General features: G+C 41.8%; 1 protein-coding gene and 1 pseudogene across 5 annotated transcripts in view; one reads left to right on the forward strand and one right to left on the reverse strand.

Moving 5' to 3' along the window:
* The window catches only part of Znf644 (zinc finger protein 644), a 45,821-nt gene extending 40,286 nt beyond the window's left edge, over positions 1-5,535 (forward strand). For all 5 annotated transcript variants that reach the window (XM_051198125.1, XM_051198127.1, XM_051198130.1 and 2 more), the window contains 2 exons: positions 2,601-2,703; positions 3,850-5,535. In XM_051198125.1, coding sequence (XP_051054082.1) covers positions 2,601-2,703; positions 3,850-4,042 — 296 coding nt within the window. In that variant the 3' untranslated portion in view covers positions 4,043-5,535. The remainder of the gene's footprint in view (positions 1-2,600; positions 2,704-3,849) is intronic.
* Positions 5,536-21,543: 16,008 nt separating this feature from the next.
* Positions 21,544-22,184, reverse strand: LOC127232403 (nucleophosmin-like; annotated as a pseudogene).
* Positions 22,185-24,643: the final 2,459 nt, after the last annotated feature.

Here is a 24,643-nt window from a genome sequence, read left to right on the forward strand (position 1 = left end):
TTGAACATTGGTTGATCTGGAATACTTCTGAGACAGACATGTTTGTACATTGTCCTGTGCACTCCATGGAACATTTTGTGTAAGTTATCTCTGAGGCGGCAGTTGCCATACAAATGTCTTTCTTGTACATGTTTCTGTTACTCAGGTTTGTTTTTTTATCTATTTACTTTTTCCAAGTATGTGGACCGCGTTACAGGGGTGGCTTGGATTGCCAGTATTAAAAGCAAAACAAAACTTGTTACTCACTGTGTTCATTTGAATTACTAAGCAGTGTTCTGGAAACCAAGGAATTTTAAAATAATGGAGCTGTTAAGACATTTAGATTTGCAGGTTTTATTGTCAGGGTTGTGAGATTTGAAATACCTTAATCTTAGGAATAAACTTGTAAGGGTTCTTAATGAAGAACTTGGATAACCTGACTTGGAAACCCAATTACCAGAACTCACACTGCTTTCTGATGTCATGCCACCTCCAAATATTAATGCTGACATTTTGATGGCTTCATTTACAATTTTACATGATTCCATTCATAAAACAACTTCTAGAATCTGTACAGCATCAACATTCAGAAAATACTGTTCTTCTTTTAAGTAAAATATTCGGATCTTACAAATTCAGGCTGTTCAGTTGCTTTTTCCAGGTACCACAGCATGTCTGCGTAACTGGGTTTGGTAGTGTATACCACATTGCTTGACCTCCTTTTGACCATTTGCTAACAGTAGCACTCTGAAGATGGTTTGTAAGGGTCATTATTGCATTCTATTTGTATCCTACAGTAATCTGTGCATTCTACAAGGATTTTTGAATATAGTGTGGCAAGATTGACAACCAGTCAGCTCTTCAAAGAAAGATTGTCACTATAATTTTAATGCTAAACCTTGCAGTGTCCTACATTACAGAGGCAGACATTACATGCCTCATAGTTCTCTGAACTCTACTTCCAGAGTGCAGATCACTTATGTCACTTAATTCTAGATTGTTCACTGCAGCAGCCAGGGAAAAGAAGTATATGGTGTTTGGCTCATTTGTACTAATTATGATGAAGAACCTAGTTTCTCCACTTACCTTAGACTGCTCTGTGAACATCCCAAAATAATGCAGAACCTGTGGTTGCAACAGTGTATCTAAGCAAATGGAATGTTACCCATACTGCATTGTGGTAGAACAGATTTCCTTTCACACATCATCTGAATGCCAAATGGTTAAATTATTAGGTTTTGCTTTATTTTTGCTCCAGAAGCATTTGTTGAATCCCAGCTGTGCACCAGGTTCTTGACTGAAGTAACTAATGAGAACCTGAAAAGCATTTTCTGGAGCTGGGTCACTTAGCTTTGGATTAGCAATTCTTCAATGCCTGACTTCTAATAGGTCCTTGCTTAGTGGTCTGTTGTTTAATAATAAATAGGGAAACAAACAAACAAAAAACTATGAATCAAATAGACAAGTGACAAAAAGTTGGAAACAGTGACTGAGCTTTTAGGTTCCCATGGTTTTTAGTTTGCTGTGTGCATTTCTGTGGCCTTGCCACTCAGCTGCTGTGAGGAGCTGTGGCCTCTAGCTTCGTGACAGCAATGCCTATTCTCGTGGAACAGCACACTTCATGGGTTCCTTGGGCAGCCTGCCCTGTTCTCTTACTTAGGGTTTTGTGGACGATTGGAGAAGGACATTTGACTGGTTCATCTGTGAGGTTTGGATCCCTCAGCCTAGATCCCTAGAGGTGAACTCTTCCTCTTCCTACTGCCTGGCAAGCAGCACCTGCACTTATTGCCACCCCTTTGTCCAAAGCAACGCTGTGACTCTGCCCAAGGACTGTTCAACTAATGAAAATCTTTTCTTTCATTGATTCATTGGTCTACCCTTTTAAAAAAAATGTATTTGTTTTTAAATCACATTTTAAAAATAAACTACAGGAGAAAATGTAGAATGAAAAACTGTAAAGAGTAGTTGGCATCAAACACTGGATCCAGTTGTGAACTTAAATAATACAGATTCATAGTTATTTTCTAATAAAACTCACATGTTTGCATGATTGTATATGTAATATGGGTTGAGTTTAAAAATGAAAACTGAGCTTGGTTATATAAAATAAAAAAAAAAAAAAATCTAGAAGCCATACCAAAAAAAGAAAACTGAGCTATGTTTGAGTATCAGCGGAAATTGGCTTTTTGTGGAGCTTTGTCTTGCATTGTTGATATTCCATTGCTCTGTTCGCTAGGCTTATTTAATGGGGTAGTAATCAAATGCAAATTTAATTGAGTGACATTAAAAAGTTGTGATTCTCATGGAAATAAGATGTTTAAAATTATGGGTGATCAAAAGTAAAGATTCCCATTATTGTAATTATTGACCAACCAAGCTCCTGGTTCTTTAGCCACATTTTCTCCATTCTGCATGAGTGGAGACCCTTATATGAAAAAGGTGACACAGAGCGAATATGCAGCTATGAGCTGCTGTAGGAGTGAGCCACTGGGAGTCCATGCATGTCCTGTTACTGGGAGCTGGACACAGACTTGTCTGATGTACTTTAGATGGCGTGACCTCTCGTGTGTAGATATGCTTTAAGTATATGGGGAGTGCTAAGTCTCTGTCTTCCTTTTTAGCCTTAGATTGTAAGCAAAAGAAATCAAGGTCAAGATCTGGAAGCAAGAAGAAAATGTTAACATTACCTCATGGTGCTGACGAGGTTTACATTCTCCGATGCAGGTATATGCCTCTGTTGCCAAAACATCACGTCCCCTTCTTCGGTTTCCTTTGAGACACAGTAGCTATTTTAGTTGGCATTTTTATTTTGTGGCATGCTCAACAATAAAGTTATAAACGATTTTGCAGAGACAGCTTAGAATCTTAATTCATCATATACTTAAGGTTTGCTTCAACAATTAGTAAGATTGGGTTTGTGTATCAGCCCAAATGCCTGTATTACACTATAATTTATAGATGTGGTAAATTAAATGTGCTTTATGTACTTGATTGATTTAGTTTGGATTGTTTCTACTGTCTTTAAGTTCCTGCTTATTGATAATATTTTCTTTCCCTCTGTAACTCACCTCCTTCCATGAACCCTCACAGATATATGCATACACACATTGTACTTCTGAATGGAGAAGTCTCTTGAGAGATACACACTTTGGAATAATTCCTGTGTATGAATTTAGGTGTTATAAAGTATTTAGTGGGGCAGGAGAGATGGCTCAGCAGCTAAGAGCACTGGCTGCTCTCCTAGAGGACCCATGCTTGATTCCCAGTGCCCATATGATGGCTTGCAACTTCCAGTCTTGGGTTCCTACACCCTTTTCTGGCCTCTAAAGACACCAGCATATGCATGTTGTGCACACATAGAGGCAGGCAAAATGTCTATGCACATTGATCTTGTTTTTTTTTTCTTTTTAAAGAATCGTATTTAGTTAATTTTAACTCAGATAATATTATAACCTCTACAGAAATTAAAGGCATTTACTAAATCTGTTAATAAAGGTATAAATTGATTCAACTTAATTTAAACCAGTGCTTCTCAACCTTCCCAATTCTGTGACCCTTTAACACAGTTCCTCATGTTGTGCTTCCCCCCGTACAGTTACTTTCATTGCTACCTCATAACTGTAATTTTGCTACTGTTATTAATTGTAATATAAATAACTGATATGCAGGGTGGTCTTAGGTGACCCCTGTGAAAGGGTTGTTTGACTGTAAAGGGGTGGTGGCCCATAGGTTGAGAAACACTGATTTGTTAGACAAGTGCTCTATGTTGTGTACGATGAGATTTGTTCTTAGATTATGGGCTTTATCTGAAGAAGCTTTAAATAGAATTACCTTAAAGAGAACTACTATTATCTACTTCTTCTCTTATAGGTTTTGTGGCCTAGTCTTTCGGGGACCATTGTCTGTTCAGGAAGACTGGATTAAGCACTTACAGCGACACATTGTAAACGCTAATCTTCCACGGACTGGAGCTGGCATGGTGGAAGTCACATCACTACTTAAAAAGCCTGCCTCTATTACAGAAACTTCATTTTCTTTACTAATGGCGGAAGCAGCTTCATAGAACCAGGAGTCCTTTTAAATGCAGATTTAATTGGATGTAAATGTAAAATTCTTGCCTTTTTTGTTTGTTTTTGTAAGCCACATCCATTTATAAATACTAAAGTAGGAAATATGGGGGAGCGTGAGTTAAGTGGCATCAGAGCAAACTGAACACTTACGACAGTAAGTAGTCCATATATTTTATATAGGGTGGAGATGCGTTTTCAAGGTTTGCTGAGTTTCGTTGGCTGAGTTTCCTCAATTAAAGGTCTTACATCTGAGAGCCATCTGTAAGTGTTGCACATGGTTTTACAGACTCGCTGAAAGATGATGTTCTCTGCAGTGTTGTTACCGGAATCAAGACTGTTTCTTCCCGCACTCACATAGAAAACTAAGATATTATATTTTGTTGATATGTATTTAGTGTTTTGTATAATACCAGGAACTGCTAACTAAATTTACTCAACTTAGGGCATTAAATATCATGTACTTCATAGTTTGAGACTGTTCACCCAAATAGGGCAGAGTACTATCTATCTAGAAGTGTTTTTTTTTTTTTTTTTTAAAATCACACAGAACTTTTTTGTTTGTTTGTTTTGTTTTTATACTAAAAAGTTGGAGGGAGATTTGTTTAAACAAGTATTTCTAAAAGAAATGTGTACATAGTCCTGGAAATTACTTGTGGTGAGGAAGTACTCTCTACCCCAGTTGCATTTCTCAGACAATGAAGTGGTGCATCCACGCTACCTCCTACTTAGTCCACGAAGATGCTACTTACCCTTCCATTTTTGTATCATAATAGATTTAAAATCTAATGTTCTTTATTGCAAGACATACTTTTGTTAACAGATTTGTTTCTTTGTAATGTTTTACGTACAGTTTGACATGCTTACAGGACAGGGTTGTCTCTTTATTTAACATTGTAGAAATGTAATTAATAAACAAGGCTCACTACACAATTTAGAATAGACTTTCTCATTTATATTATCTTCCAAATTTGATCAGTTAACAAAACTATTATTAATACACAAACTATTTCTACATATGATGAGAATGTTTACAATTTCAATGCTAGAACTTGTTTTGGATGTGATTATATATATGAAAATTGTGTAACACTATGCTCATGCTAAGAACCCACATAATGGAATTACTGAAATAAATGTGCTGTGAGGAATGGAAAGTAATGGTGCAGGTGTCTTGGTCATGATGAGTTGTGATGACTCCATTAAACTCTTTCCAAAAGCAACGTAGTTCCTTGAACCTGGAATCAGCATCCTTTACAAACGGCAGCTTATGTGCAAGCACCCATTCCATGCCGTTTTGTGTAGTTGATGATAAAGGTGAAGCAAGGATATGCATTGATACTTTCCTTCATTCATAAATAAAGTTAAAGAACGGTTAAAGCTGGGGAGTATTTTGGGAGAGTATATACATACCTCACTGCCAGTGAAATTACTTTTCCTATGGTATATCCTTACCAGAAATTGCTGAATAAAAAGACTTCAAGAATTATGATGCCTCTAACATGAAGCATTTCTTATTTTTATCATGGGAAATAGTCCATGAAGTTGTTTCATGTATTTGGGTTGTTTATATTTACCAAGTTACTTTGCTTTTCTAGAAACACTACATTGGTCAATGTTCCATGTGAAAAAATAATTTTGCCTGCTATGGTTATTAACCTTTTAATTTGGGCCATATAATGTGTAGAATCACATCACATTTCTTTACTTTTGATTGAAAATATACCAAACTTTGTTGATATTGATAAACTCTTACTAAAGATGTTTTATTGAATTTCCATAAGTAGATTTGAATCTGTGTGTGTCCTATTGCCTGCTTGCTTGATGGAGAAAAATCTCACTGATTTCCCTGGGCTGGCCTTGAACTCAGAACCCTCCCATCTCAGCCTCTGGCCTAGCTGGGACTACACCAGTGTGGCACTGAGCCTGGCTCAATATAATTTTTGAAATTGAGTCATGTGCTAACAAAGTAGAACTCATAAATTTAGGGGGGAAATGACAGGAAAAATGAGAAGATCTGTGGTTTTTAGAGACTCTTAGATTTGATTTGTTTTCTTTCTTTTTTTTTAATCATGGCAGCTATCCAGATGTAGGGGTGTAGATGGAATTAGTATATCCACATATTTCAGAATTAAACCAAAGACCTTCCCATTGGCAAGTAATGATACACAGATGTTTTCCCCTTTAATTACTCTATTCATTTTTCATTATTTACTTAAAAACAAAAACCCATGTATTCACTTTTTTTTTTTTTTTTTTTTTGTGAGCAGGGGGACAGCACACTTGTGGAGAGTGAGGGGAAGCTTACACGATTCAGGAGGCCTGGCCTGGCCTGCCCTGTACCAGAACAAGTATCCTCTGCTGTGCCTTCTCATCCTACAGCCACCACTACAACACACACACACACACACACACACACACACACACACACACACACACACACACACACACAGTCTTGTGTTAACTGCTCTAGCTGCGATTTTCAACATTATATTGAGTAAAAGTGATGAGAATGTGCATATTTGCCTCACTCCTGATTCAAAAGGAAATCCTTTCAGTTTCAGTATTTATTTATAATGTTGGGTATGGATTTGTGTAAACATCCTTTGTTCTGTTCCATTTGTCCTGGGTTATCAGAAAAGAGCTTGAACTTTGTCTGGTCTCTGCCTCGGAGTGTATATGTTGTATTGAACATTTATTGATCTGCATATGTTATGCCAATCTTGATGCATATCTGGGGTAAGATCAAACTGCACAGAGTTTATTGAGAATGTCCATACTCTGGTGGCATTCTTGGTTGTCAGCATGACACACCTGTGAAATGGGAATTGCCTCCATCAGCTTGGCCGGTGGGTTTGACTGGGGGATATTTTCTTGATTGCTGAGTAATGTCCAAGAACCTGCCCACCGCGGGTGGTATTATCCATCCCTAAACAGGTGTCCCTGGGCTGTAGAAGATGAGTCAGGGAAGCAAGCCAGGATGCAGTATTCCCTCTGGTCCTGTGTGGTTTCCCTCAGTGATAAAGCTGTGACCTGAGACTTGGAAGATAAAATAAACCTCATTTCCTCAAGCTGCTTTTAGTTATGGTGTCCACATAATCACAGGAACAGAAAGGAAACTAATGTTTACCTATGTTTGTCTGGGAAGTTGATTTCCACCCAAGTTCATCAGGGAAATTGATTCCCATTTCTCTATTTTTGTTGGGTCTTTATCTGGCTTTGGTGTCGGGGCACTACTAGCTTTAACAAATGATTTTCAGAATGTTTTTCCCTATCTTTTTGTGGGCTCATCTGAAAAATGGGAAGTGGGGTAGTGCTGGCTCTTCCTATAGAGTTCAACCGCGCACCATCTGGTGGGGCATTCCTTGTTTTAAGTTTTCAAAATCTTTCCATAATCTTCCCTCTGGATGTCATTGGCATTGCTATAAAAGCCTATTTTTATATCTTAATTTAGTATTTTGTGTCTATTCTCTCTTCTTAGTTCAGGTAGAGAGATGTTTGTCTTTTCAATAAGTTAACTTTTGTTTGATTGACACTGTGTATTATCATTTTACTCTATTAATTTCTGACTTGATCTTTCTCATTTTCTGCCCACCTGCTTCTTTGGGGTTTGACTTGTTCTTGTTTTCTAGGACTTTGACTGAAATTCATCCTTACTTAGGTCCCTTTCTTTTTTGTAAGTTCTAATTTTTTACTTAGAGCTGACCTAGCTGTGGCCTAAAAGTTGTAGCAAGTGTGTTTTCATTCCATTCTGGGGATTTTTAAACAACCTCCCTGATGACTTCATAGACTTACTCACCAGTCAGTTGGGGGTAGAAGGGCCTGGATGGTGTGTGTTTCCGGTACCCACACTGGGTGGCTCATAACTACTCTGAACTCCAGCTTCAGAAGGGATTACATGCTTCTGTCTTCCAGAGACACCTGCACTCGTGTTGTGTGCATATCCACAAGCAAAGGCATATGTATATAGACATAATTTCTTAAATAAAGTCTTTTTCTAAAGAAGTATATTGAGTTTCTCAGCCATTTGTGTGGTTTCACTTGCTATTAACTGCTTCTCTATACCAGTATGATCTGCTAGGAAAATAGAAGTAATCTGGTTTCTGTATTTACTAAGTTGCTGTTCTGTGACCTATAATGTGGTCCTGTAGACACTCCTTGTCTGTAGATATGTTAGGACCATTTATGCATTGTGAGCTTTCAGCCTGAGGGTTCTTTGTTGACTTTTAGTTTGGATGATGTGCCTGCCTAACAATGAACAAAGTCACCCACTGTTGTAGTTGAGTGTTTTTCTTTATCCTGCTGCTCCCTCTGGACTGGTTTCTCTTCTGCTCATTGATCCCCTCAACTGCTCATAAAATAATCACTTGGAGGTCAGTGGCTCAGGCTTATTATTGGGTAGTTGTCTCTCTCAGTTTATATTTCAACACAAAGTTTCTCATGGCTTGTCACCTCTCGTCTTGCTTTTCTGGCATGTCCCGCCTTCTTTCTCTCTGTATCTTTGTTCGGATTTCCCGACTGGTTCTATTCTGTAACGTATTTGCAGCATAGAGAAGGACATTCCATCTCACACTGCTGTGAAGAAAACACCAGGACCAAGGCGTCTTTGAAAGAAAGCTTCTAATCAGGGCCTTGCACCCTGATCAAGCGACATGTGGGGGCCGGGCAGGTAGAGAAGGGAACAAAGAGGAGAGAGGGACAGAACCAGAGAGATGGTTCACCTGGCACTTGAACAGCTTTCCTGTGCCTCTTGTCTCCGGAGGCCACTCTCAGGGCTTTTGGCATCACAGAGGTCCTAGTCTAGTTTCACAGTAAGCCAGCCTGGACTGGACACTGAGGAGGTACCTGGGAAAAGTGTGAGGTGAGGTGGTGGTGGGAGGGGGTTCCAATGACTTAAACCGTAAAGCCCATTCCTAGTGTCACACCTCCTCCAAGACCACACCTCTTAGTCCTTGGGGCATTTTCATATCATCAAACCACCCACACCCACTACTATTGTTTTATTGCCATTAACATAAGTGTCAGCATTCAGAATGAGGTGTGTGTGTGTGTGTATCCATATCTATTGACCTTTAACCTTTTCTCCTGACCTTTTTTTTTTTTTTTTTTTTTTTTTTTTTGAAGTCTTTGATTATCAGGCTGGATATTCGTCAGTTTGTTTTTTTGTAGACAACAGCCAAGTTTCACTTTCTTGATGTATTTTTCTCATTATTGTTGTAAGGACAGTGTGTACCGGAGTGCGTATGGTGAGAGGAAAGCTTATATAAGCCAGGACTCTCCAGGGTTGTGACTTCTCAGCCCGCTTCCAATGCCCCCACCCACAGAGCTGTCTCATTGGACATTGATTTTCACTTTTTAATCCACTCAACTTCTCTGTGTCTCTTTATAAATTGGGTATTTTACATTTTAAATAGTTGCTGAGAGATGCTTGCAGATTTTTATAATTTTACTATTTTGTTTGTTGTTTTTTCAGGGCAATTGGGTTGTTTTTCTCTCTCCCACCTGTTAGTGTGAGGAGAGTGCTGGTTTGCTGCCCTGGAAAGGATAGGTTTCTTCTAGTTCTCCTTTGTCCAGACATTCCTCCTGTGGAACTTAACTCTTTCTTTGATTGCAGCTATTGTCTGTGTATACAGTACTCCAGTGGGTGTCACCTGTATGGTTGCTCAGTGGCTGCCACCTGCCTTATGCTGTACTTGTCTTGTGGTGATTTTTTTCTCTGTCAATTTTAAAAGATAGCTTTGCTGGATATGGCAGTCTCAGTTGGTAGTTACTTCCTTTCAGGAGTGGAAATATACCATCCCAAGTTTCCCTGGCTTGTAGTATTGTTAGTAAAAGATGTGATTTTATCTGAGGTGTTTTGCCTTTTAGGTTGACATCTCAATGTAGTACCTCGTGGAGAGGCTCCTGTCTGGCCATATCTAACATTCTGAATGCCTCTTGCATCTGTATATATGTGGGGATTTTTCTGCTATAGTTTCATTAAATAGATTTTCTGCCCCTTTATTTTTAATAATTTTTAAAATTTAATTCTTTATGTCCTTTCCCTTTTCTGTAACCCACTGGTCTGGGTCCTAGAAAATTGTAGCCTGCTGGTTTCCATTGACCTTGTAGGTTTTCGTCCTTCCTAGATGCTGATTGTGATTGCAGCCAGTAAAAGGCAAGTTGATATCTGCCAGGTCTGCCTCTGCCTTGGGGTTTTGTGGGGTCTCCCCTCTGCTACATTGGGCTTGACAGTCTGTGAGCTGAGCAGGTCTCTCACTCAGCTTGGATGTGAGTGGGAGAGGGAGAAGCCATCACAGTAGTGAGATCTGCACAGAAAGAACACCTCTGCACTTGCTTGTTCATGACACAGGGCTTCTCTGTGTATCCCTGGCTTTCTGGAATTTGTTCTGTAGACCAGGCTGGCCTTGAATTCGAAGCTACTGCCTCTGCCGGTACTGAGATTAAACACATGTGGCAGGTTGAATTCAGGCTTAAACTCTTCTGGTCACCTCTCTTCTAAGACTTCCAGAGTAGCTCAGGGTTAGCCGGATGGCAGCTAGCCCTGCTTGCCCTTTGAGTCCTATGAAGTAAGAGAACCAGGACTCCAGCTGGTTTGGGGGGGGGGGAGCTTGTGAGGACTGTGTGCACCCCCGCCCCTAGTCTGCTGGGTGAGGTGTGCTGTCTCCCCCAGGAGCTGCTGCACACCAGTGATCCGTTTCTCCTACCATCATGGGTCATTAGACTTTTTTTTCCTTTAAAATCTACTTTTGTTGGTTCCCCAAGGAAAACTGCTATTGGTACTTTATTGATCACCTCAACTTTTGACCCTTCACAACCTTTTGATTGGGCAGTTGTATCCTGTGCACATCTATCTATTCGACACCACAGGTTTAGATGTATTTGTGATGTCTTTTTGTTTACTTGTTAGGTGGTAACTTCAGCGCTGATTTTCTTTTTGATCAATTTCTACCTGAGGGGTGCCTTAGGTAGGGTTTCTATTGCTATGATGAAGCACCATGACCAAAAGCAACTCATGAAGGAAAGGGTTTATGCAGCTCACACTTCCTCATTGCTGTCCATCCCTGAAGGAAGTCAGGGCAGGAAACTCAAGCAGGGCAGGACCCTGGAGGCAGAAGCTGGTGCAGAGGCCATGGAGGGTGCTGCTTCCTGCCTTCCTCCTCATAGTTCGCTCAGCCTGCTTTCTTAGAGAACATGGTACCACCAGACCTCCCCTCATGGATGCTGGATCTTACTGAGGCCTTTCCCTTCTTGATTCTGCTTGTACTTGAGATGGTTCGGTACTTAGAAGAACCATCTGCTTTTAAAGCCAGGGGCTGGAAAGATGGCTCAATGCTAGAAGCACTTTCTGCTCTTGAAGAGGACCCAGACATTCCTAGCACCTATATGGTGTTCACAGTGGCCTGGAACTCCACTTCTAGGGCTCTGATGTCCTCTAGTTTCTTGTCTCCCGGGCCCCTGCACATGCACACGCACAGGCACACATACGAGTCCTCAAAATTTTTTTGGAACAGGAGAGAATTTTTTGTAACAAAATAAGATCCTATTTTAAAAATAACATGCACATATGCAGGGTTTTAAACTTGTGTACTGTTCTCCCGTTTGTGTTTTTTCTTTCTAGCATTTTATTAAGGGCATTTTAATGTTTCCTGTGTATCTTGTGTGCTGTGGTGCATGTATGAATGCGTGTAGGTGCCTGCGAGGCAAGAAAAGAGAACCAATCCCAGACCTTGAGTTAGAGGCAGTTGGTGAGCCACTTTGTGGGCCCTGGGGCTGGAACCCAAGCCCTCTGTCAGCAGTGTATGCCCTTCACTGCTAAGCATTCTCTTTAGCCCCTGAGGGCATTTTCTAATTACCTTTTTCCAGTTCTAGGCTGCTTCAAATAGGTTATTTTTCTTTGTAGTTTGTTGGACTACCCTACATGTTAGTTAACTGTCCTCTAAACATGAAGATTGAAGTACCCAACCAGAATGTGGTCTTGTATGCATGTGATCCCGACATACTAGAGGCTGAAGGACGATTACAAGTTTAAGGCCAGCTTTGGGACGCTGGTCTCTCTTTCCCAGTGTGTAAGTTCATTGATACTGGGGGTCAAGGCTGGTTCTGTCTTGTGTGTGGAGAGGGTTATGAAGTCAGTAGCGTCACAGTGGGCAGCTGTTAATGCATGTAACTGTGGTGTACTGATGGTAAAAAGATGGGATGATAGTGACTGCAGTGCTGATGATGACACCATATCCTAAGTCTGTAGATGAGAGCTGCTGGGAGAAAGCTTCCAGGAGAGGGAAATTGCTAACTAGGGTGTCTGCTGATGATGACACCATATCCTAAGTCTGTAGATGAGAGCTGCTGGGAGAAAGCTTCCAGGAGAGGGAAATTGCTAACTCGGGTGTCTGCTTGTGCTATTGCTGTGTTAGCCAAACAGAGCCCCAAGTTCACACTGCCATTAGATTCTCTCCCACTGGGGAGTGCACAGCATGCTCTCTTGTCCTTCCTCCTCTAAAATGAGGCCATTGCAACAGCATCAGAAGTATTTAAAATGGCTTATGAAAAGGAATCTTTTTATTAAACTCAGGTCTAATTGTAATTATGTTTAGTTATAATTGGTTTGTGTAAGAACGTTTTTTGGACACAGTACTTCTGAAAGAGGTTCAGAGTTCATTTTGGGGGAAAAAGAAAAAAAAAAAAAAAAAGACCTCGCTGGTAGCATGTCATAATTGCCACATGGAGGCTGGCAGATATTAAAAAGAAAAAAGCCAGACGCTCCCCCCCAAAGCACACACACACACACTACACACGGCAAGCCATAAACAAAAGAGAGCCTTAATGTGATTTAAATACCGTGACTGAGTTGCAGTCAGCGTCAGCCTGGACCGAGTTGAATGTGACATCATCCTCTATGGAAATGTATTCTAGCAAAAGACTACTACGGCCACCATCTGTCCTCGATTCAAGAACCACATCTCACCAACTGGTCTGTTCCCCAGTGGGATGTAGCAAGTATGCTCAAACATAAGTGCACTTTCCTCTCACTGCAATGTGCATCACCCCAGTGTTGCCAAGACTTTGTTTCCCGAACTATTAAGACAACTTGACCAAAAAAGAAAGAGAGGGAAAAAGAGTCTTCCAACATTCTAATAGACCTGTGAACATTAGTTGGTCTTAATTATTGGTCTTACATGTGCTTAAAATTTGTCCTTTATGAGGTGAAATAAAGAAGTAAACTATTTAGTAAAACCATTTCAGTCTTTGGATCACTGTGACAACTCCCTGAGAACAGTGCCAAGATTGTTGCCAAACACCTCAGCTGATCTCATGTGTCCTCTGTCGCACCTGGTCTCTCAGTCCCTAGGTGGAGGCTGCAGGGGCTTTCCTTCAGATTCCTTTGGAAGTACTGCACTTCAGAAGCAGTGGAATGATTGGCTGCCCTGTTCTTGTCAGACTGCTGGAAGGAATGAAACTGTATTATCTGTCTATTATTTAGGAAGCACCCTTAGTCTGCAGATCCCTAATTAGTCCTCAGGAAGCCATTTAAAGGTCTGTGGCACTCTTCCTGATACGGTAGTCGCCTTAGAAGTAGTAGTATGTGCACACTGGGGGGGGGGGATTAATCATTTTATTGTATGAGTTTGTATGAAGCTGACCCTTTATGGGAAATAAAATGAACCCTTATTTGGGAATTGAGCTGCAATTAATAGAAGTAAAGGGAAATATAAACCACATTTTGTGGCAGACTCAAAGAAAATTGTCACAAGAGGGAAAACAAAACAAAAAAGGTTTACTGCCATTTACTTCTATAAATTGTTGATTAGGAAGCAGCAGCAATGGAGCTCATGACCAGTGAGATAAACAGAACAGTATCCTGAAGAAAGCCTACACAAGCTGCGTTGCATTGACACTACAGGCATGGATAACTCACCTAGCCTACTGTGTGAACAGAATTAACACAAATAACCAGAGTGGAAAGATAACAGAACTGATGAAGTGAATGGAGAAGATGGCAGAAGAGCATCTTCATACTGTGTCTGTCACATCTGGCCATGGGGACCACTGCCATTGTGAGGGGCAAAATTCATAATGCATTTGAAATTCAAGAGCAGTAGACTGGGTAATAGCAGTTTTGAATAAATCTTGGCCAGCTGAATACTAGCTCCTAGGCTCCTGCCATGAGTGCAAACCCCACTCAGATACAAACGTGAAGGGCATTATGCAGGAGATGGCCAGCTGTTCTACTGAGTTCAAACAGTAAGAACTAGATGTTGTGTTTCATATCAGGGATTTGGGCCAAGAATAGGAAACTATTGGTGACTGAATTAAGTTCCCATGGAACCTCCTAAAATCTATCCCTTAAAACACGGGAATGAAAATCGGTAGCACTGATAGTACAGACACCAAGGGGAAGCATGTAGTGTCAGCTGAAGACTAGCTTTTCGCTAATTAACCTCTCGGGAAGCTGCCTTTGGAGAGAAGCAGTTTTCATCTTCGGCTTTCTTGGTTGACAAGATTTTGAATTAAATCTAGTTCTCACTGGCATCTGTCCACAGTTTCTGAGCAGCTGCCTCCTGCAAAGTATGGCTACACGAACACTTGGCATCAACAGAATTTGTTTTTGAGAGTTACCATTTTCCCTCTTTCAACTCCTCCTGTGCCCCCCCATCCCTCTCAAATCGAGGACCTCTTAATTTTGATAATTGTTACATAGACCCACACATGTAACTAAATATGACCTGCTGAGTCTGCCGGTACTGCTCGTTTGTATATCTGTTTAGGGATGACCACTTGGCATTGGATTGCTGGGTAGGGGGCTCGTCCCTGAGAAAGTAGATTCTCCCTCTTTAGGCAATCATTAGTTGCCCATAGTGCTTACCTTAGAGGCAGCACCTTGTGAGATTTCTTCCGTCCACATTGGCATGTCAACTGACTGTGTCATATTTGGGGCAGCCATGTTGTTAGGTTTCATGGGTGCAAATCTCCTGTCACATAAAGGACACTGTCTTGCAGAAGACTTCCTGACCCTCTGCCTCTTACCATCTTACCACCTCCTTTTCCATAATGTTCCCTGAGCCTTAAGTGTAGGGTTTGTGCTGTTGATGTATCTCCGGGTGAGGAGTGCCCCATGGTCATTTCTGACTTTCTGTAATGGTCCCCACCTACTACACAGAAAAGCCTCTTTGATGAGGAGTGAGAACTGCACTTAACCACAAATTTCACTCTTGTTTACTGGACCTTTCCCATCCCCCATCCCCGCTAAACTGTATACTCAGAGAATGCCCACTTCAGGACTTCAGGACCAGGGACTGCAAGCATTAGAGTCAGCCACAGGGGTGTGACTTTGAGAGGGGTAGGATCCTTGGGATGTTGGAACTGTAGAGCTAGGAGGGGCAGTTTCTGCTGTTGTGGATCCAAGGAGAGAGGCTAGTGGTGTATTAGATTAGAATTTTGGGATATCACACAAGCAATCTATTGCCAGTTTCTACCCTAAGAATTACTAATTCATTGGATTGGTGGTGGCTGCAATTAAAGGTGTGCACCACTCAGGAGGCAGAGGCAGGTGGCTCTCCGAGTTTGAGGCCAGCCTGGTCTACAGAGTGAGTTCCAGGACAGGCTCCAAAGCTACACAGAGAAACCCTGTTTAAAGAATCACTAATTTGATAATAATAACATCAGGAGACTTCTGCCCTGTGCGGTGTTGTGCTAGCAAATTTTTAATGTCTGTTTCCCTTCTGCTGCTCTGTTGTTACAGGTGCCCGATTTGTTGAGCTTGTCAAATTCAGTAGTGTAAATTCTCACTGTGGCTTGCTGAAGGCTACAAAAATGAAACCACGTGAGGTTTCACTTCTGTGATTGGCCAGTGCCCTTTGTCACATGCACACAGCATCAAACCTGAGAAGTACCTGCTGTCCACACTGAGGGGAACTTGTCCTTCATGCCTTGTGACAAAACTGCAAATGTAAGTCAGGTGCACAACTCCTCTGAGAGATCTGCTCTTTAAATCCTAAGAGCTCTATTGAGGGGCGATCCTTCATGGTGCCCTTTGTAATAATACCAGCCAAGAAGCCCTTACCATGTCTGATGGAGGAAAATGAAACCATTTAACTGTACAAATCAAAATATCTGATGCTTAGGAGCAGTAAGCCTACTTAGGTGAGTGCCAGGACTGTTACACAGAGAAACCCTATCTCGAAAAGCAAACAACTAAAAAGCTTGGAAGCATGGCTTTGGGTTTTTGGTTTTCTCTCTGTGTGGCTTTGGAACCTGTTTTGGAACTCGCTCTATAGTCCAGGCTGGCCTCGAACTCACTGAGATCCACTTGCCTCTGCTGGCATTAAAGCTTTGCACCACTACTGCCCAGCAGCATGTTTTGTTTTTATTTTAAAATGCTGGTGTTTAAAAATCTGAGCACACCAATGAATATTGCCCTGAATAAGAAGCCTGTCTGGAAACACATTTAATGGCCGGTTGGGAATGTTTATCTATTTTAAGCTAGTTGTTGTCTTACAACCTACTCTGTATTGTCTTTCTTAAACCTGCACATAGCTTTGAGACTGCAGAGGTGAATCTTACAACCTCCCTAATTCTGGAACACCCAATGGCTTGAGCTACCTACAAATCGTTCATGTAAGAACTGGACTCTCCAGTTATCTTTTCCATTGTCTTTCTTCAGAAAAGCAACTAGGGAAGAAAGAGTTTGTTTGATCTCACAGCAGAGAAGTAATAGCAGGAAGTCATGACAACTGATGCAGAGGCCATGGCTTGTTCAGCTACTTTCCTATACCCCGGGACCATGAGTTCAGGATGGCACCACCCCCTGTGGGATGGACCCACCCATACTGTCAGTTGAGAAAATGTGTTCCAGGCATGCCCACAGGCTAGTCTGGTAGGAGACTATTCTTAATTGAGACCCCTTCTTTTGAAATGACTATCTGTGTCAAGTGACATATAACTAGCAGGCAACATGCATTTACTTTTGAACTCTTGCTGTTTGTATTTTGACAAAACCACTCAGTGGCTGCAAAAACCTCCCCTTGAACTTTAGAGGGGAAGTCAATGGATTCTGAGAACACAGTCACCACAGTATCTATCTACACTGATAATGAATGTTGAGAGTAACACATTGCCACAGCATGCACCGATTTTGATAACAATCCTCAGGTAACACTGTAGAATCAGGAGAAAGGCTTAGGAGAACAGAGGTTCGAGTCCAGTGCCAACTTGTACTGGATTCTCATCTGGGTCCCATGAATAGCAGCAATGTTTCCCAGACAGATTCTACCAGTGTTCAAATGTTTTCATGTACTAAGTAAATGACCAGTCTTCCTGTTGGTGAGCTGTATTTGACTTAGGCTGGACAGGAGTTAGATACACACAGTAGACTACAGGAAATTCACTTTCTCATTAACAAAGGATTTTTGCCCAAATAAAATTACCAACCTGGTCCACATACAATTTTGGTGTTAGGTTTGGGTGATTTTATTCATTCTTAGGTTGCTGGTGTCAAGGTGTATTGACGACCTCAGTGTCCTCCATGCTTGGACAATGTTAAGAAGAGTTCTGTCCACTTCTGGGCTGGAGAGAAGGGTCAGCAGTTAAGAGTGCTTCCTGCTTCTGCAGGGTACTCAAGGTTAGTGCTTACACACAGTGCCTCACAAACACCCATAACTCTTTTTTTCTCTTGGACCCAATGCCCCATTCTGGTCTGCAGGTGTTCTGCTTGCTTACATGAAGTCACGCAGGCAAACACAAAGAAGTTTTAGGTCACACAAAGGCAATGCCTCCCTGGAGGTGCTCTGCAACAAGCAATTTCTCCCATTCTTTAACTCATGGTCAGGTGGGCCACTGCCAGAGTAAGTAGTTGTAGGTATATACTTTCCAAATGCAGTACAGCCAAATCTGGAGCAGTAATTCTGTTTCTCATATTCCAAGTTTTACAAATGGAGGCCAGGGGAAAAGGCATGGTTGGGTGTAGAACCACCAGATGGCAGTATATGTGGACAAAAAGCATTTATACCCTCTGCAAGGTGGGTGTTCCTTACCTTACTTCACAAAAGATAGGTATTTTTTTTTCTTTTTTTGCATCTGTACTCTCTCTCTCTCTCTCTCCCTCTCTCTCTCTCTCTGTGTGTGTGCATGCACACACATGCGTGCATGTGCACGTACTCTCGTGTATGCAGAGGCTCAAGTTGCTGTATACAATGCCTTTTTCAATCTCTCTCTCTCTGCTTTATTGGGGCAGTGTCTCACTGGACCTGGATTTTGCCAATGCTGGGTGGTCTAGCCAACCAACTTGCCCTGGGATGCTGTTTGTGCGTCCTGGGGTCATAGGTGGCCGCCGCCACCCTACTTTTCTGTGGGTTGTAGGGGCCCATATTCCTCACACTTTCAGGCTAGCATTAGATCTATCTCCCAAGCCCACAGAGGACACTTCCTTAAACTGCTTGAGGCTGAGTGGTGAATAAAGTCATTGTAGGCTTGGCAAGTGTGATCTGGAACATGGCTGGATCTTTCAGAAACTAAGATATTATATAAATGATTCCCAAAAGAGATTGAAATAATCATTAAGCTGCCTTGGGGAAAGAAGCTAAGGAAAATCTTAATGGAAAAATGTTAAACTGGTCTATTAATTATTATTTCCTTGTTTTGACAAAGTCCCTGACTAAAAGAGCAACTTCAGGGAGGAAGGATTTATTCTTTCTTACAGTTTGAGGATTCAGTTCAGCATGGCAGGAATGGTATCGCAGCAGGACTGAGGGGGGCTGGTCTCATGGTGTCCACAGTCAGAAAGCAATGAAAGCAAATACTGTGCTGAGCTTGCTTTCTTCTTTCCATTCAGCACCAGACCCCACCTCATTCCATGCCCATGCTCACTCTAAACCCAGGCAGCTGCTCATGAAGGTTAGCCTCCCTCCCAGGATGAGAAGACCAGAGAATGCCTCCAAAAGGTATGTAGAAATAGAAGGTAAGTTGTGTGCTTCCATCAACAAGTGAGTGAAGAAATGGGTAGTTTAAGAACAAGGGTCTCATTAAGCTCACAAGAAAAGCAAGGTGTAGTGGTGCACGCCTTTAATGCCAGAACACGGGAGGCAGAGAAGATGGATCTCTGTAAATCTAAGGCCAGCCAGCATTACAGAGACAGTAAGACCCTGTCTCTCAAAACAAAAAAAAAAAATACACCACCACCACCACTACCACCACCAGGGGCTGGAGAGGTGGCTTTTTAGTTGACAGCCCTTGCTGCTCTTGCAGAGGACCCAAGTTTGGCTCCTAACACTCATGGTGGCTAACCATGCTTATCCATAGTTTGTGTTCCAGGGGACCCAATGTCCTCTTGTGACTTCTGTGGGCACCAGGCACATACATAATATCCATATATAAAATGCATATAAAAGTCTTGTTTCTCTCCCCAGCCACCACCGTGTATTTGTGTGTGTGTGTGTGTGTGTGTGTGTGTGTGTGTGTGTAAAACTTCAACGTTGTTAGTCATTAGGAAAATGCAAATCAAAACTACTTTGAGATTCTGTTTTACCATAGAGATAATGATGCTTACTAAGAAAACAAACAATAACCAATATTGGCAATAAATAAGAGAACCCTCATAAACTGCTATTAGAAGTTACTTCGGCAAGTATAGAAATTAAAACACACACACACACACACCAACAACAACAACAAAAAAAAAACAAAAGCCCTGTCTTAGTTAGGATTTCTATTGCTATAAAGAGATACCATGCCTATAGCAACTCTTATAAAGGAAAAGCATTTAATTAGGTCTGGTCTACAGTTTCAGAAGTCTAGTCCATTGTTGTCATGGTGGGAAGCATGGTAGCACACAGGCAGACATGAGGCTGAAGACGGAGCTGAAAGTTCTACATCTTGATCTACCATGGGGAGCGGATGAAGTCCTGTATGACAGTGCATTGTTGACACAGGCACAGCCTTGCCAAGGGTCCTGATGCCTCAGACCCATGGAAACGGTAAACTTTTCCTTCTCCCAGTGTGAACATTGAGTGAGTGTCAGAAAGCATCAAGCAGGGCTTCCTCTCCTGGATTGCTGCAGCCTGACACTTCTCCTCCACAGACTTTCTTTCGGAGGTCTGCTAATCCGCCTGCCAGCTCTTCAGCAGTAAGCCTGCCTCCCTGACTCGGATGCATACAACAACCATGTTTGCTTTGCTATTGGTTTGGTCCATCTACATCAGAGCACACAACCCACCAGATCCCAGCTTTTATGTATGTGTACCTGATGTTGCATCACTCTCCGCCTCCCCTGTTAGTTCAGACTTAAGCATTCATGTGACCAGTTTTCAGTATTAAAAGGCCATAGAAAATAACAAAATGAGTGACTTTGGATGGATTATGAACACCCAAGGGAAGCGGGCTTAGTGTTTGAAAAGAATGTTGGATACAATTATACCATTTCTGACCTGGGGAGAGAGATCGGTCATGAAGAGTGCTTGCAAGCATGATGACCTGAGTTCAAATCCTGAGAACTCAAGTAAAAAGCTGCACGTGTTTGCACATCTGCTGCCAGTTGAAGCCCATGCCTTGTGAAGAGATCTAGAAATCAAGGTTACATTACTTCCCCAGAGTCATCACTAACGAGACAGAGTTCAAATGCAGGAAAAAGAAGATCTGAGCCCTGACATCATGCATGCCTGGATTGATTGTTGTTCTTTTGCTGCAGCTAATGCCTATAAAACACAAACATAAGACTCAGCGCCCACGTGGAGTTTATTGAGAGAAGGGAGAGAAAGGTGGGTAGCTGGTGGCCAACCGAAAACAGGAGAGAGAGGGGCACACTTGTGCATGCATAACTGAGCCCTCTGGCAGCCAGGTAAAGCTTGAGCCACCAGGTAAGGCTGACTTAGCAATAACATGGCCATGAGTGTCCTGCCCATTGGGGGCAGGGGTAAACTGACTGCTAGTTCCTAACATTCCCACCTCTTATTGTTATTAAAAAGGTGGGGGTTGGGCATGGCAGGTTAGGGAATAAGGACCTTGAGTTCTGGAGACTACTTCCTGCTGACTTGGGGGCATAGATGGTCTTTGGAGGATCCCAGGAAGCTGGGGTGCTGCCACATCCTGGTAGCTGGTTGTTTCATAGCAGTCCTGGCAGTACGGAGCTCTGGCATCTCTTTGAGACCTGGCAAGATGTTAGCAGAACAGAGGACAAGGTTAGGTTTTTTTCTCTTAGGTCTTAGTACTTAATGGGAGAAGTGTGAGGTGGGGAAGGGGCTCCCAAATGGGTCCCGGGACAAGGGAAGGAAGTCCCATGGCCAGGAAAAAGTTGATTTATTTGGAGTGAATCTGACCTGTTTAGATGAATCCATTCCAGCTCCCTAGAACCTAAAGAATCCTTTGGGTTTGTGAAACCTAAATATTAGACACATTAGCAGCATATTCATGTTAGAAATGTTACCTTTATTTAGGAGTACAAGTGTTTGATGAATTATGTCTCTAGGTCCATGACTTTTGGCTGTCGTTCCTGTAAGAAAGCTATTGGTTAGATTAGAAGTTTTAGATCAGCCTGAGGACAGGATTTTTGTGCATTTTTGGCTGGGGTATCTCATACAGATTTCTTCACTGGAACTTTTTCTTCAGTTAATTCATCATCAAAATCATCATCATCTTCATCCTCCTCCTCATCTTCATCAATTTTTACTTTTTTCTGGGGAATTTTGTTACCACTTGCCAGACATACTTAAGAGTTGCCAGACATACTTAAGAGTTTTACATCCTCCTCATCTTCATCTTCTGACTCTGCATCTTCCTCCACAGCTACTAGGTGCTGTTCACTAATGTGCACAGGCCCTGAACTACATCTCAACCGTAGGACCACAGGTGGTGTAATTTCAAAGCCCCCAAGGGAAGCTGTTGGTTGTACAGACATTTTCAAAGTTGCCAGTGTTACTTTAATTGGACTGCCTTCATAGTTCATTGCTTCTGCCTCTACGATGTGTAATTCATCTTTTGCCCCTGCTCCTAAGCTAACCTTTCTTAGTGATAACTGGTGTTCATTTTCATCATTATCCACTTTAAAGAGATAATCATTGTCAGCTCTTAGTTCACAACCGAGAAGGTAGTTCTGAGGCCTAAGAGGGCTCATGTCCATGACCATCGAGTCTTCCATGAGGTGGAGGTGCGAACTTCGGAGTGAGAGAAGTCGGATGGAGGAAACTTCCTACTGCTCCTAAGAACAGACACGCAGGACATCTTGCCAGGTCTCAAAGAGATGCCAGAGCTCCGTACTGCCAGGACTGCTATGAAACAACCAGCTACCAGGATGTGGCAGCACCCCAGCTTCCTGGGATCCTCCAAAGACCATCTATGCCCCCAAGTCAGCAGGAAGTAGTCTCCAGAACTCAAGGTCCTTATTCCCTAACCTGCCATGCCCAACCCCCACCTTTTTAATAACAATAAGAGGTGGGAATGTTAGGAACTAGCAGTCAGTTTACCCCTGCCCCCAATGGGCAGGACACTCATGGCCATGTTATTGCTAAGTCAGCCTTACCTGGTGGCTCAAGCTTTACCTGGCTGCCAGAGGGCTCAGTTATGCATGCACAAGTGTGCCCCTCTCTCTCCTGTTTTCGGTTGGCCACCAGCTACCCACCTTTCTCTCCCTTCTCTCAATAAACTCCACGTGGGCGCTGAGTCTTATGTTTGTGTTTTATAGGCATTAGCTGCAGCAAAAGAACAACATTGATGCCCAGTGCTGCTCGTTATCTTACTTCAGTTTAATCCCTCTGACTTCCAGTTTCAATTTCTACACAACAGCCACAAAAATCCTTCATTTAAGATACCTCTGTGAAGACAAAAGAAAGTGCACAGGGCATTGTATGTGCTCAAAAAAATTGGTGAAATTTACTTTATAAAAACATTGAGACTTCTGCCTTACTAAAGTCATCATAAAGAAAGTGCACTGGAAATCAACACTGGTGGAGAAAGACCTTTTCAATAAGTGCTACTGGCAAAACTGGGCATCCTCCTGTAGAAGAGCGGAGTTTCACCCATATCCTCACCCTGCACGAGCATCAGTTCACAATGAATAGGCGAATTCCTGAGTCAAACCCCAACGCAGGAAGCAGCCCCAAGTGGACTATATGAAATTTAAAACCTCTGTACAGAAACAGATAAGCAGGCAGCCTGCAGGTGGACCAGTTTCCATAATACATAAAGAGCTGCAAAACTCAACAAAGAAACAAGGCTTCCAGTCAATGAGAGGGTCGGAGATCTGAAATTTTGGGAAGATGGAACACAAATGGCCAGCACATTTCTTTAAAAGTCTTCAACATCTTTACTCATCAGAGACATGCAAATTGAAACTACTGTGAGATTCCATCTCATCCCAGTAAGAATGGCCACTAAGGAAACAAATGACAACAAATGCTGGCAAAGATGGAGAGAGAGAGAGAGAGAGAGAGAGAGAGAGAACTAGTGCTATCTATGGAAATTAGTCTAGAGGTTTCTCAAAAAAAAAAAAAAAAAAAAAAAAAAAAAAAAAAAACCAAAAACATAAAACAAAACAAAAACAAAAATCATGAAAAACAAGTCAAACTGCCATATGACTCAGCTGAGACTCCTGGGCATACATCAGAAGGGTTCTACATTCTATTAAAGAGACAGTTGCATGTCCATGTTTATCTATACCTACCTTAATCCATTCCCTGTTTCTGTGATCAGATATCTTGACCAAAAGCTCACAGTTTCAAGTTCTAGTCCAACATCATAGAGAACTCACAGTAGCAGGAATGTGAGAGGACATCACACCCACAGCCACAATGAGGAACAAGCCGATGTGTACATGCCGTGGTCAGTGTGATGGTCTCACAATTCAGGATCCCCTGCCTAGGGAGTGGAGCCACCCACAGTGGGCGGTTAACATAATTGATACAGTCCTCCACAGACATGCCCACAGGCCAACTTGATCTCCCAAGTGATTTTTACATGGTTTCAACCTTCAAAACTAAACATCACATGGCTCTTTTCATAACAGCAGGGAAATGGAATCAGCCTGATGTCCATCATGAGATGAATGGATAATAAAAATGTGGTACATATATACAATGACATTTTTTTTTATTCAGCTGTAAAGAAAAATGAAAACTTTTAAAATCTACGGTTAACACGTGGAACTGGAAAATCTTATTTTAAGAAAGGTAATATATGCTCAGAAATACAAAGACTCTATGTTCTCACATATGTGGATCCCAGCATCTGACTATTAAATATCCAGGTATTAGAAAACAGGTATACAGACCAGGAAATTTGAAGGGCTCATGTGAGTGGAAAAAAAGAGATTGTAAAGGAGTGGGTAAGAAGATAATAGGGCAAAGAAGAATGGTAGGCTTGGGGTGAAAGATTAAAACAAGAAAGGGGGCAGGGAGAGAAGAATCAACTACAATGACATATACATATACTACACACACAACCACACACACACACACACATCACTCTTAAAATGTGTTACTTTGTAAGATAATGTTAGATGATGGATAGATAATAAACAAATAAAAACTCTAAGCCAAGTTTGGTAACACTCCTGTAATCCCAGCACAATGTATGTGTAGCCAGGAGGACCGGGAATGTGAAGCCAGCACAGGTGA

This window comes from Phodopus roborovskii, unplaced genomic scaffold (assembly GCF_943737965.1).
Source record: "Phodopus roborovskii unplaced genomic scaffold, PHOROB, whole genome shotgun sequence".
Classification (NCBI taxonomy): Eukaryota; Metazoa; Chordata; class Mammalia; order Rodentia; family Cricetidae; genus Phodopus; species Phodopus roborovskii.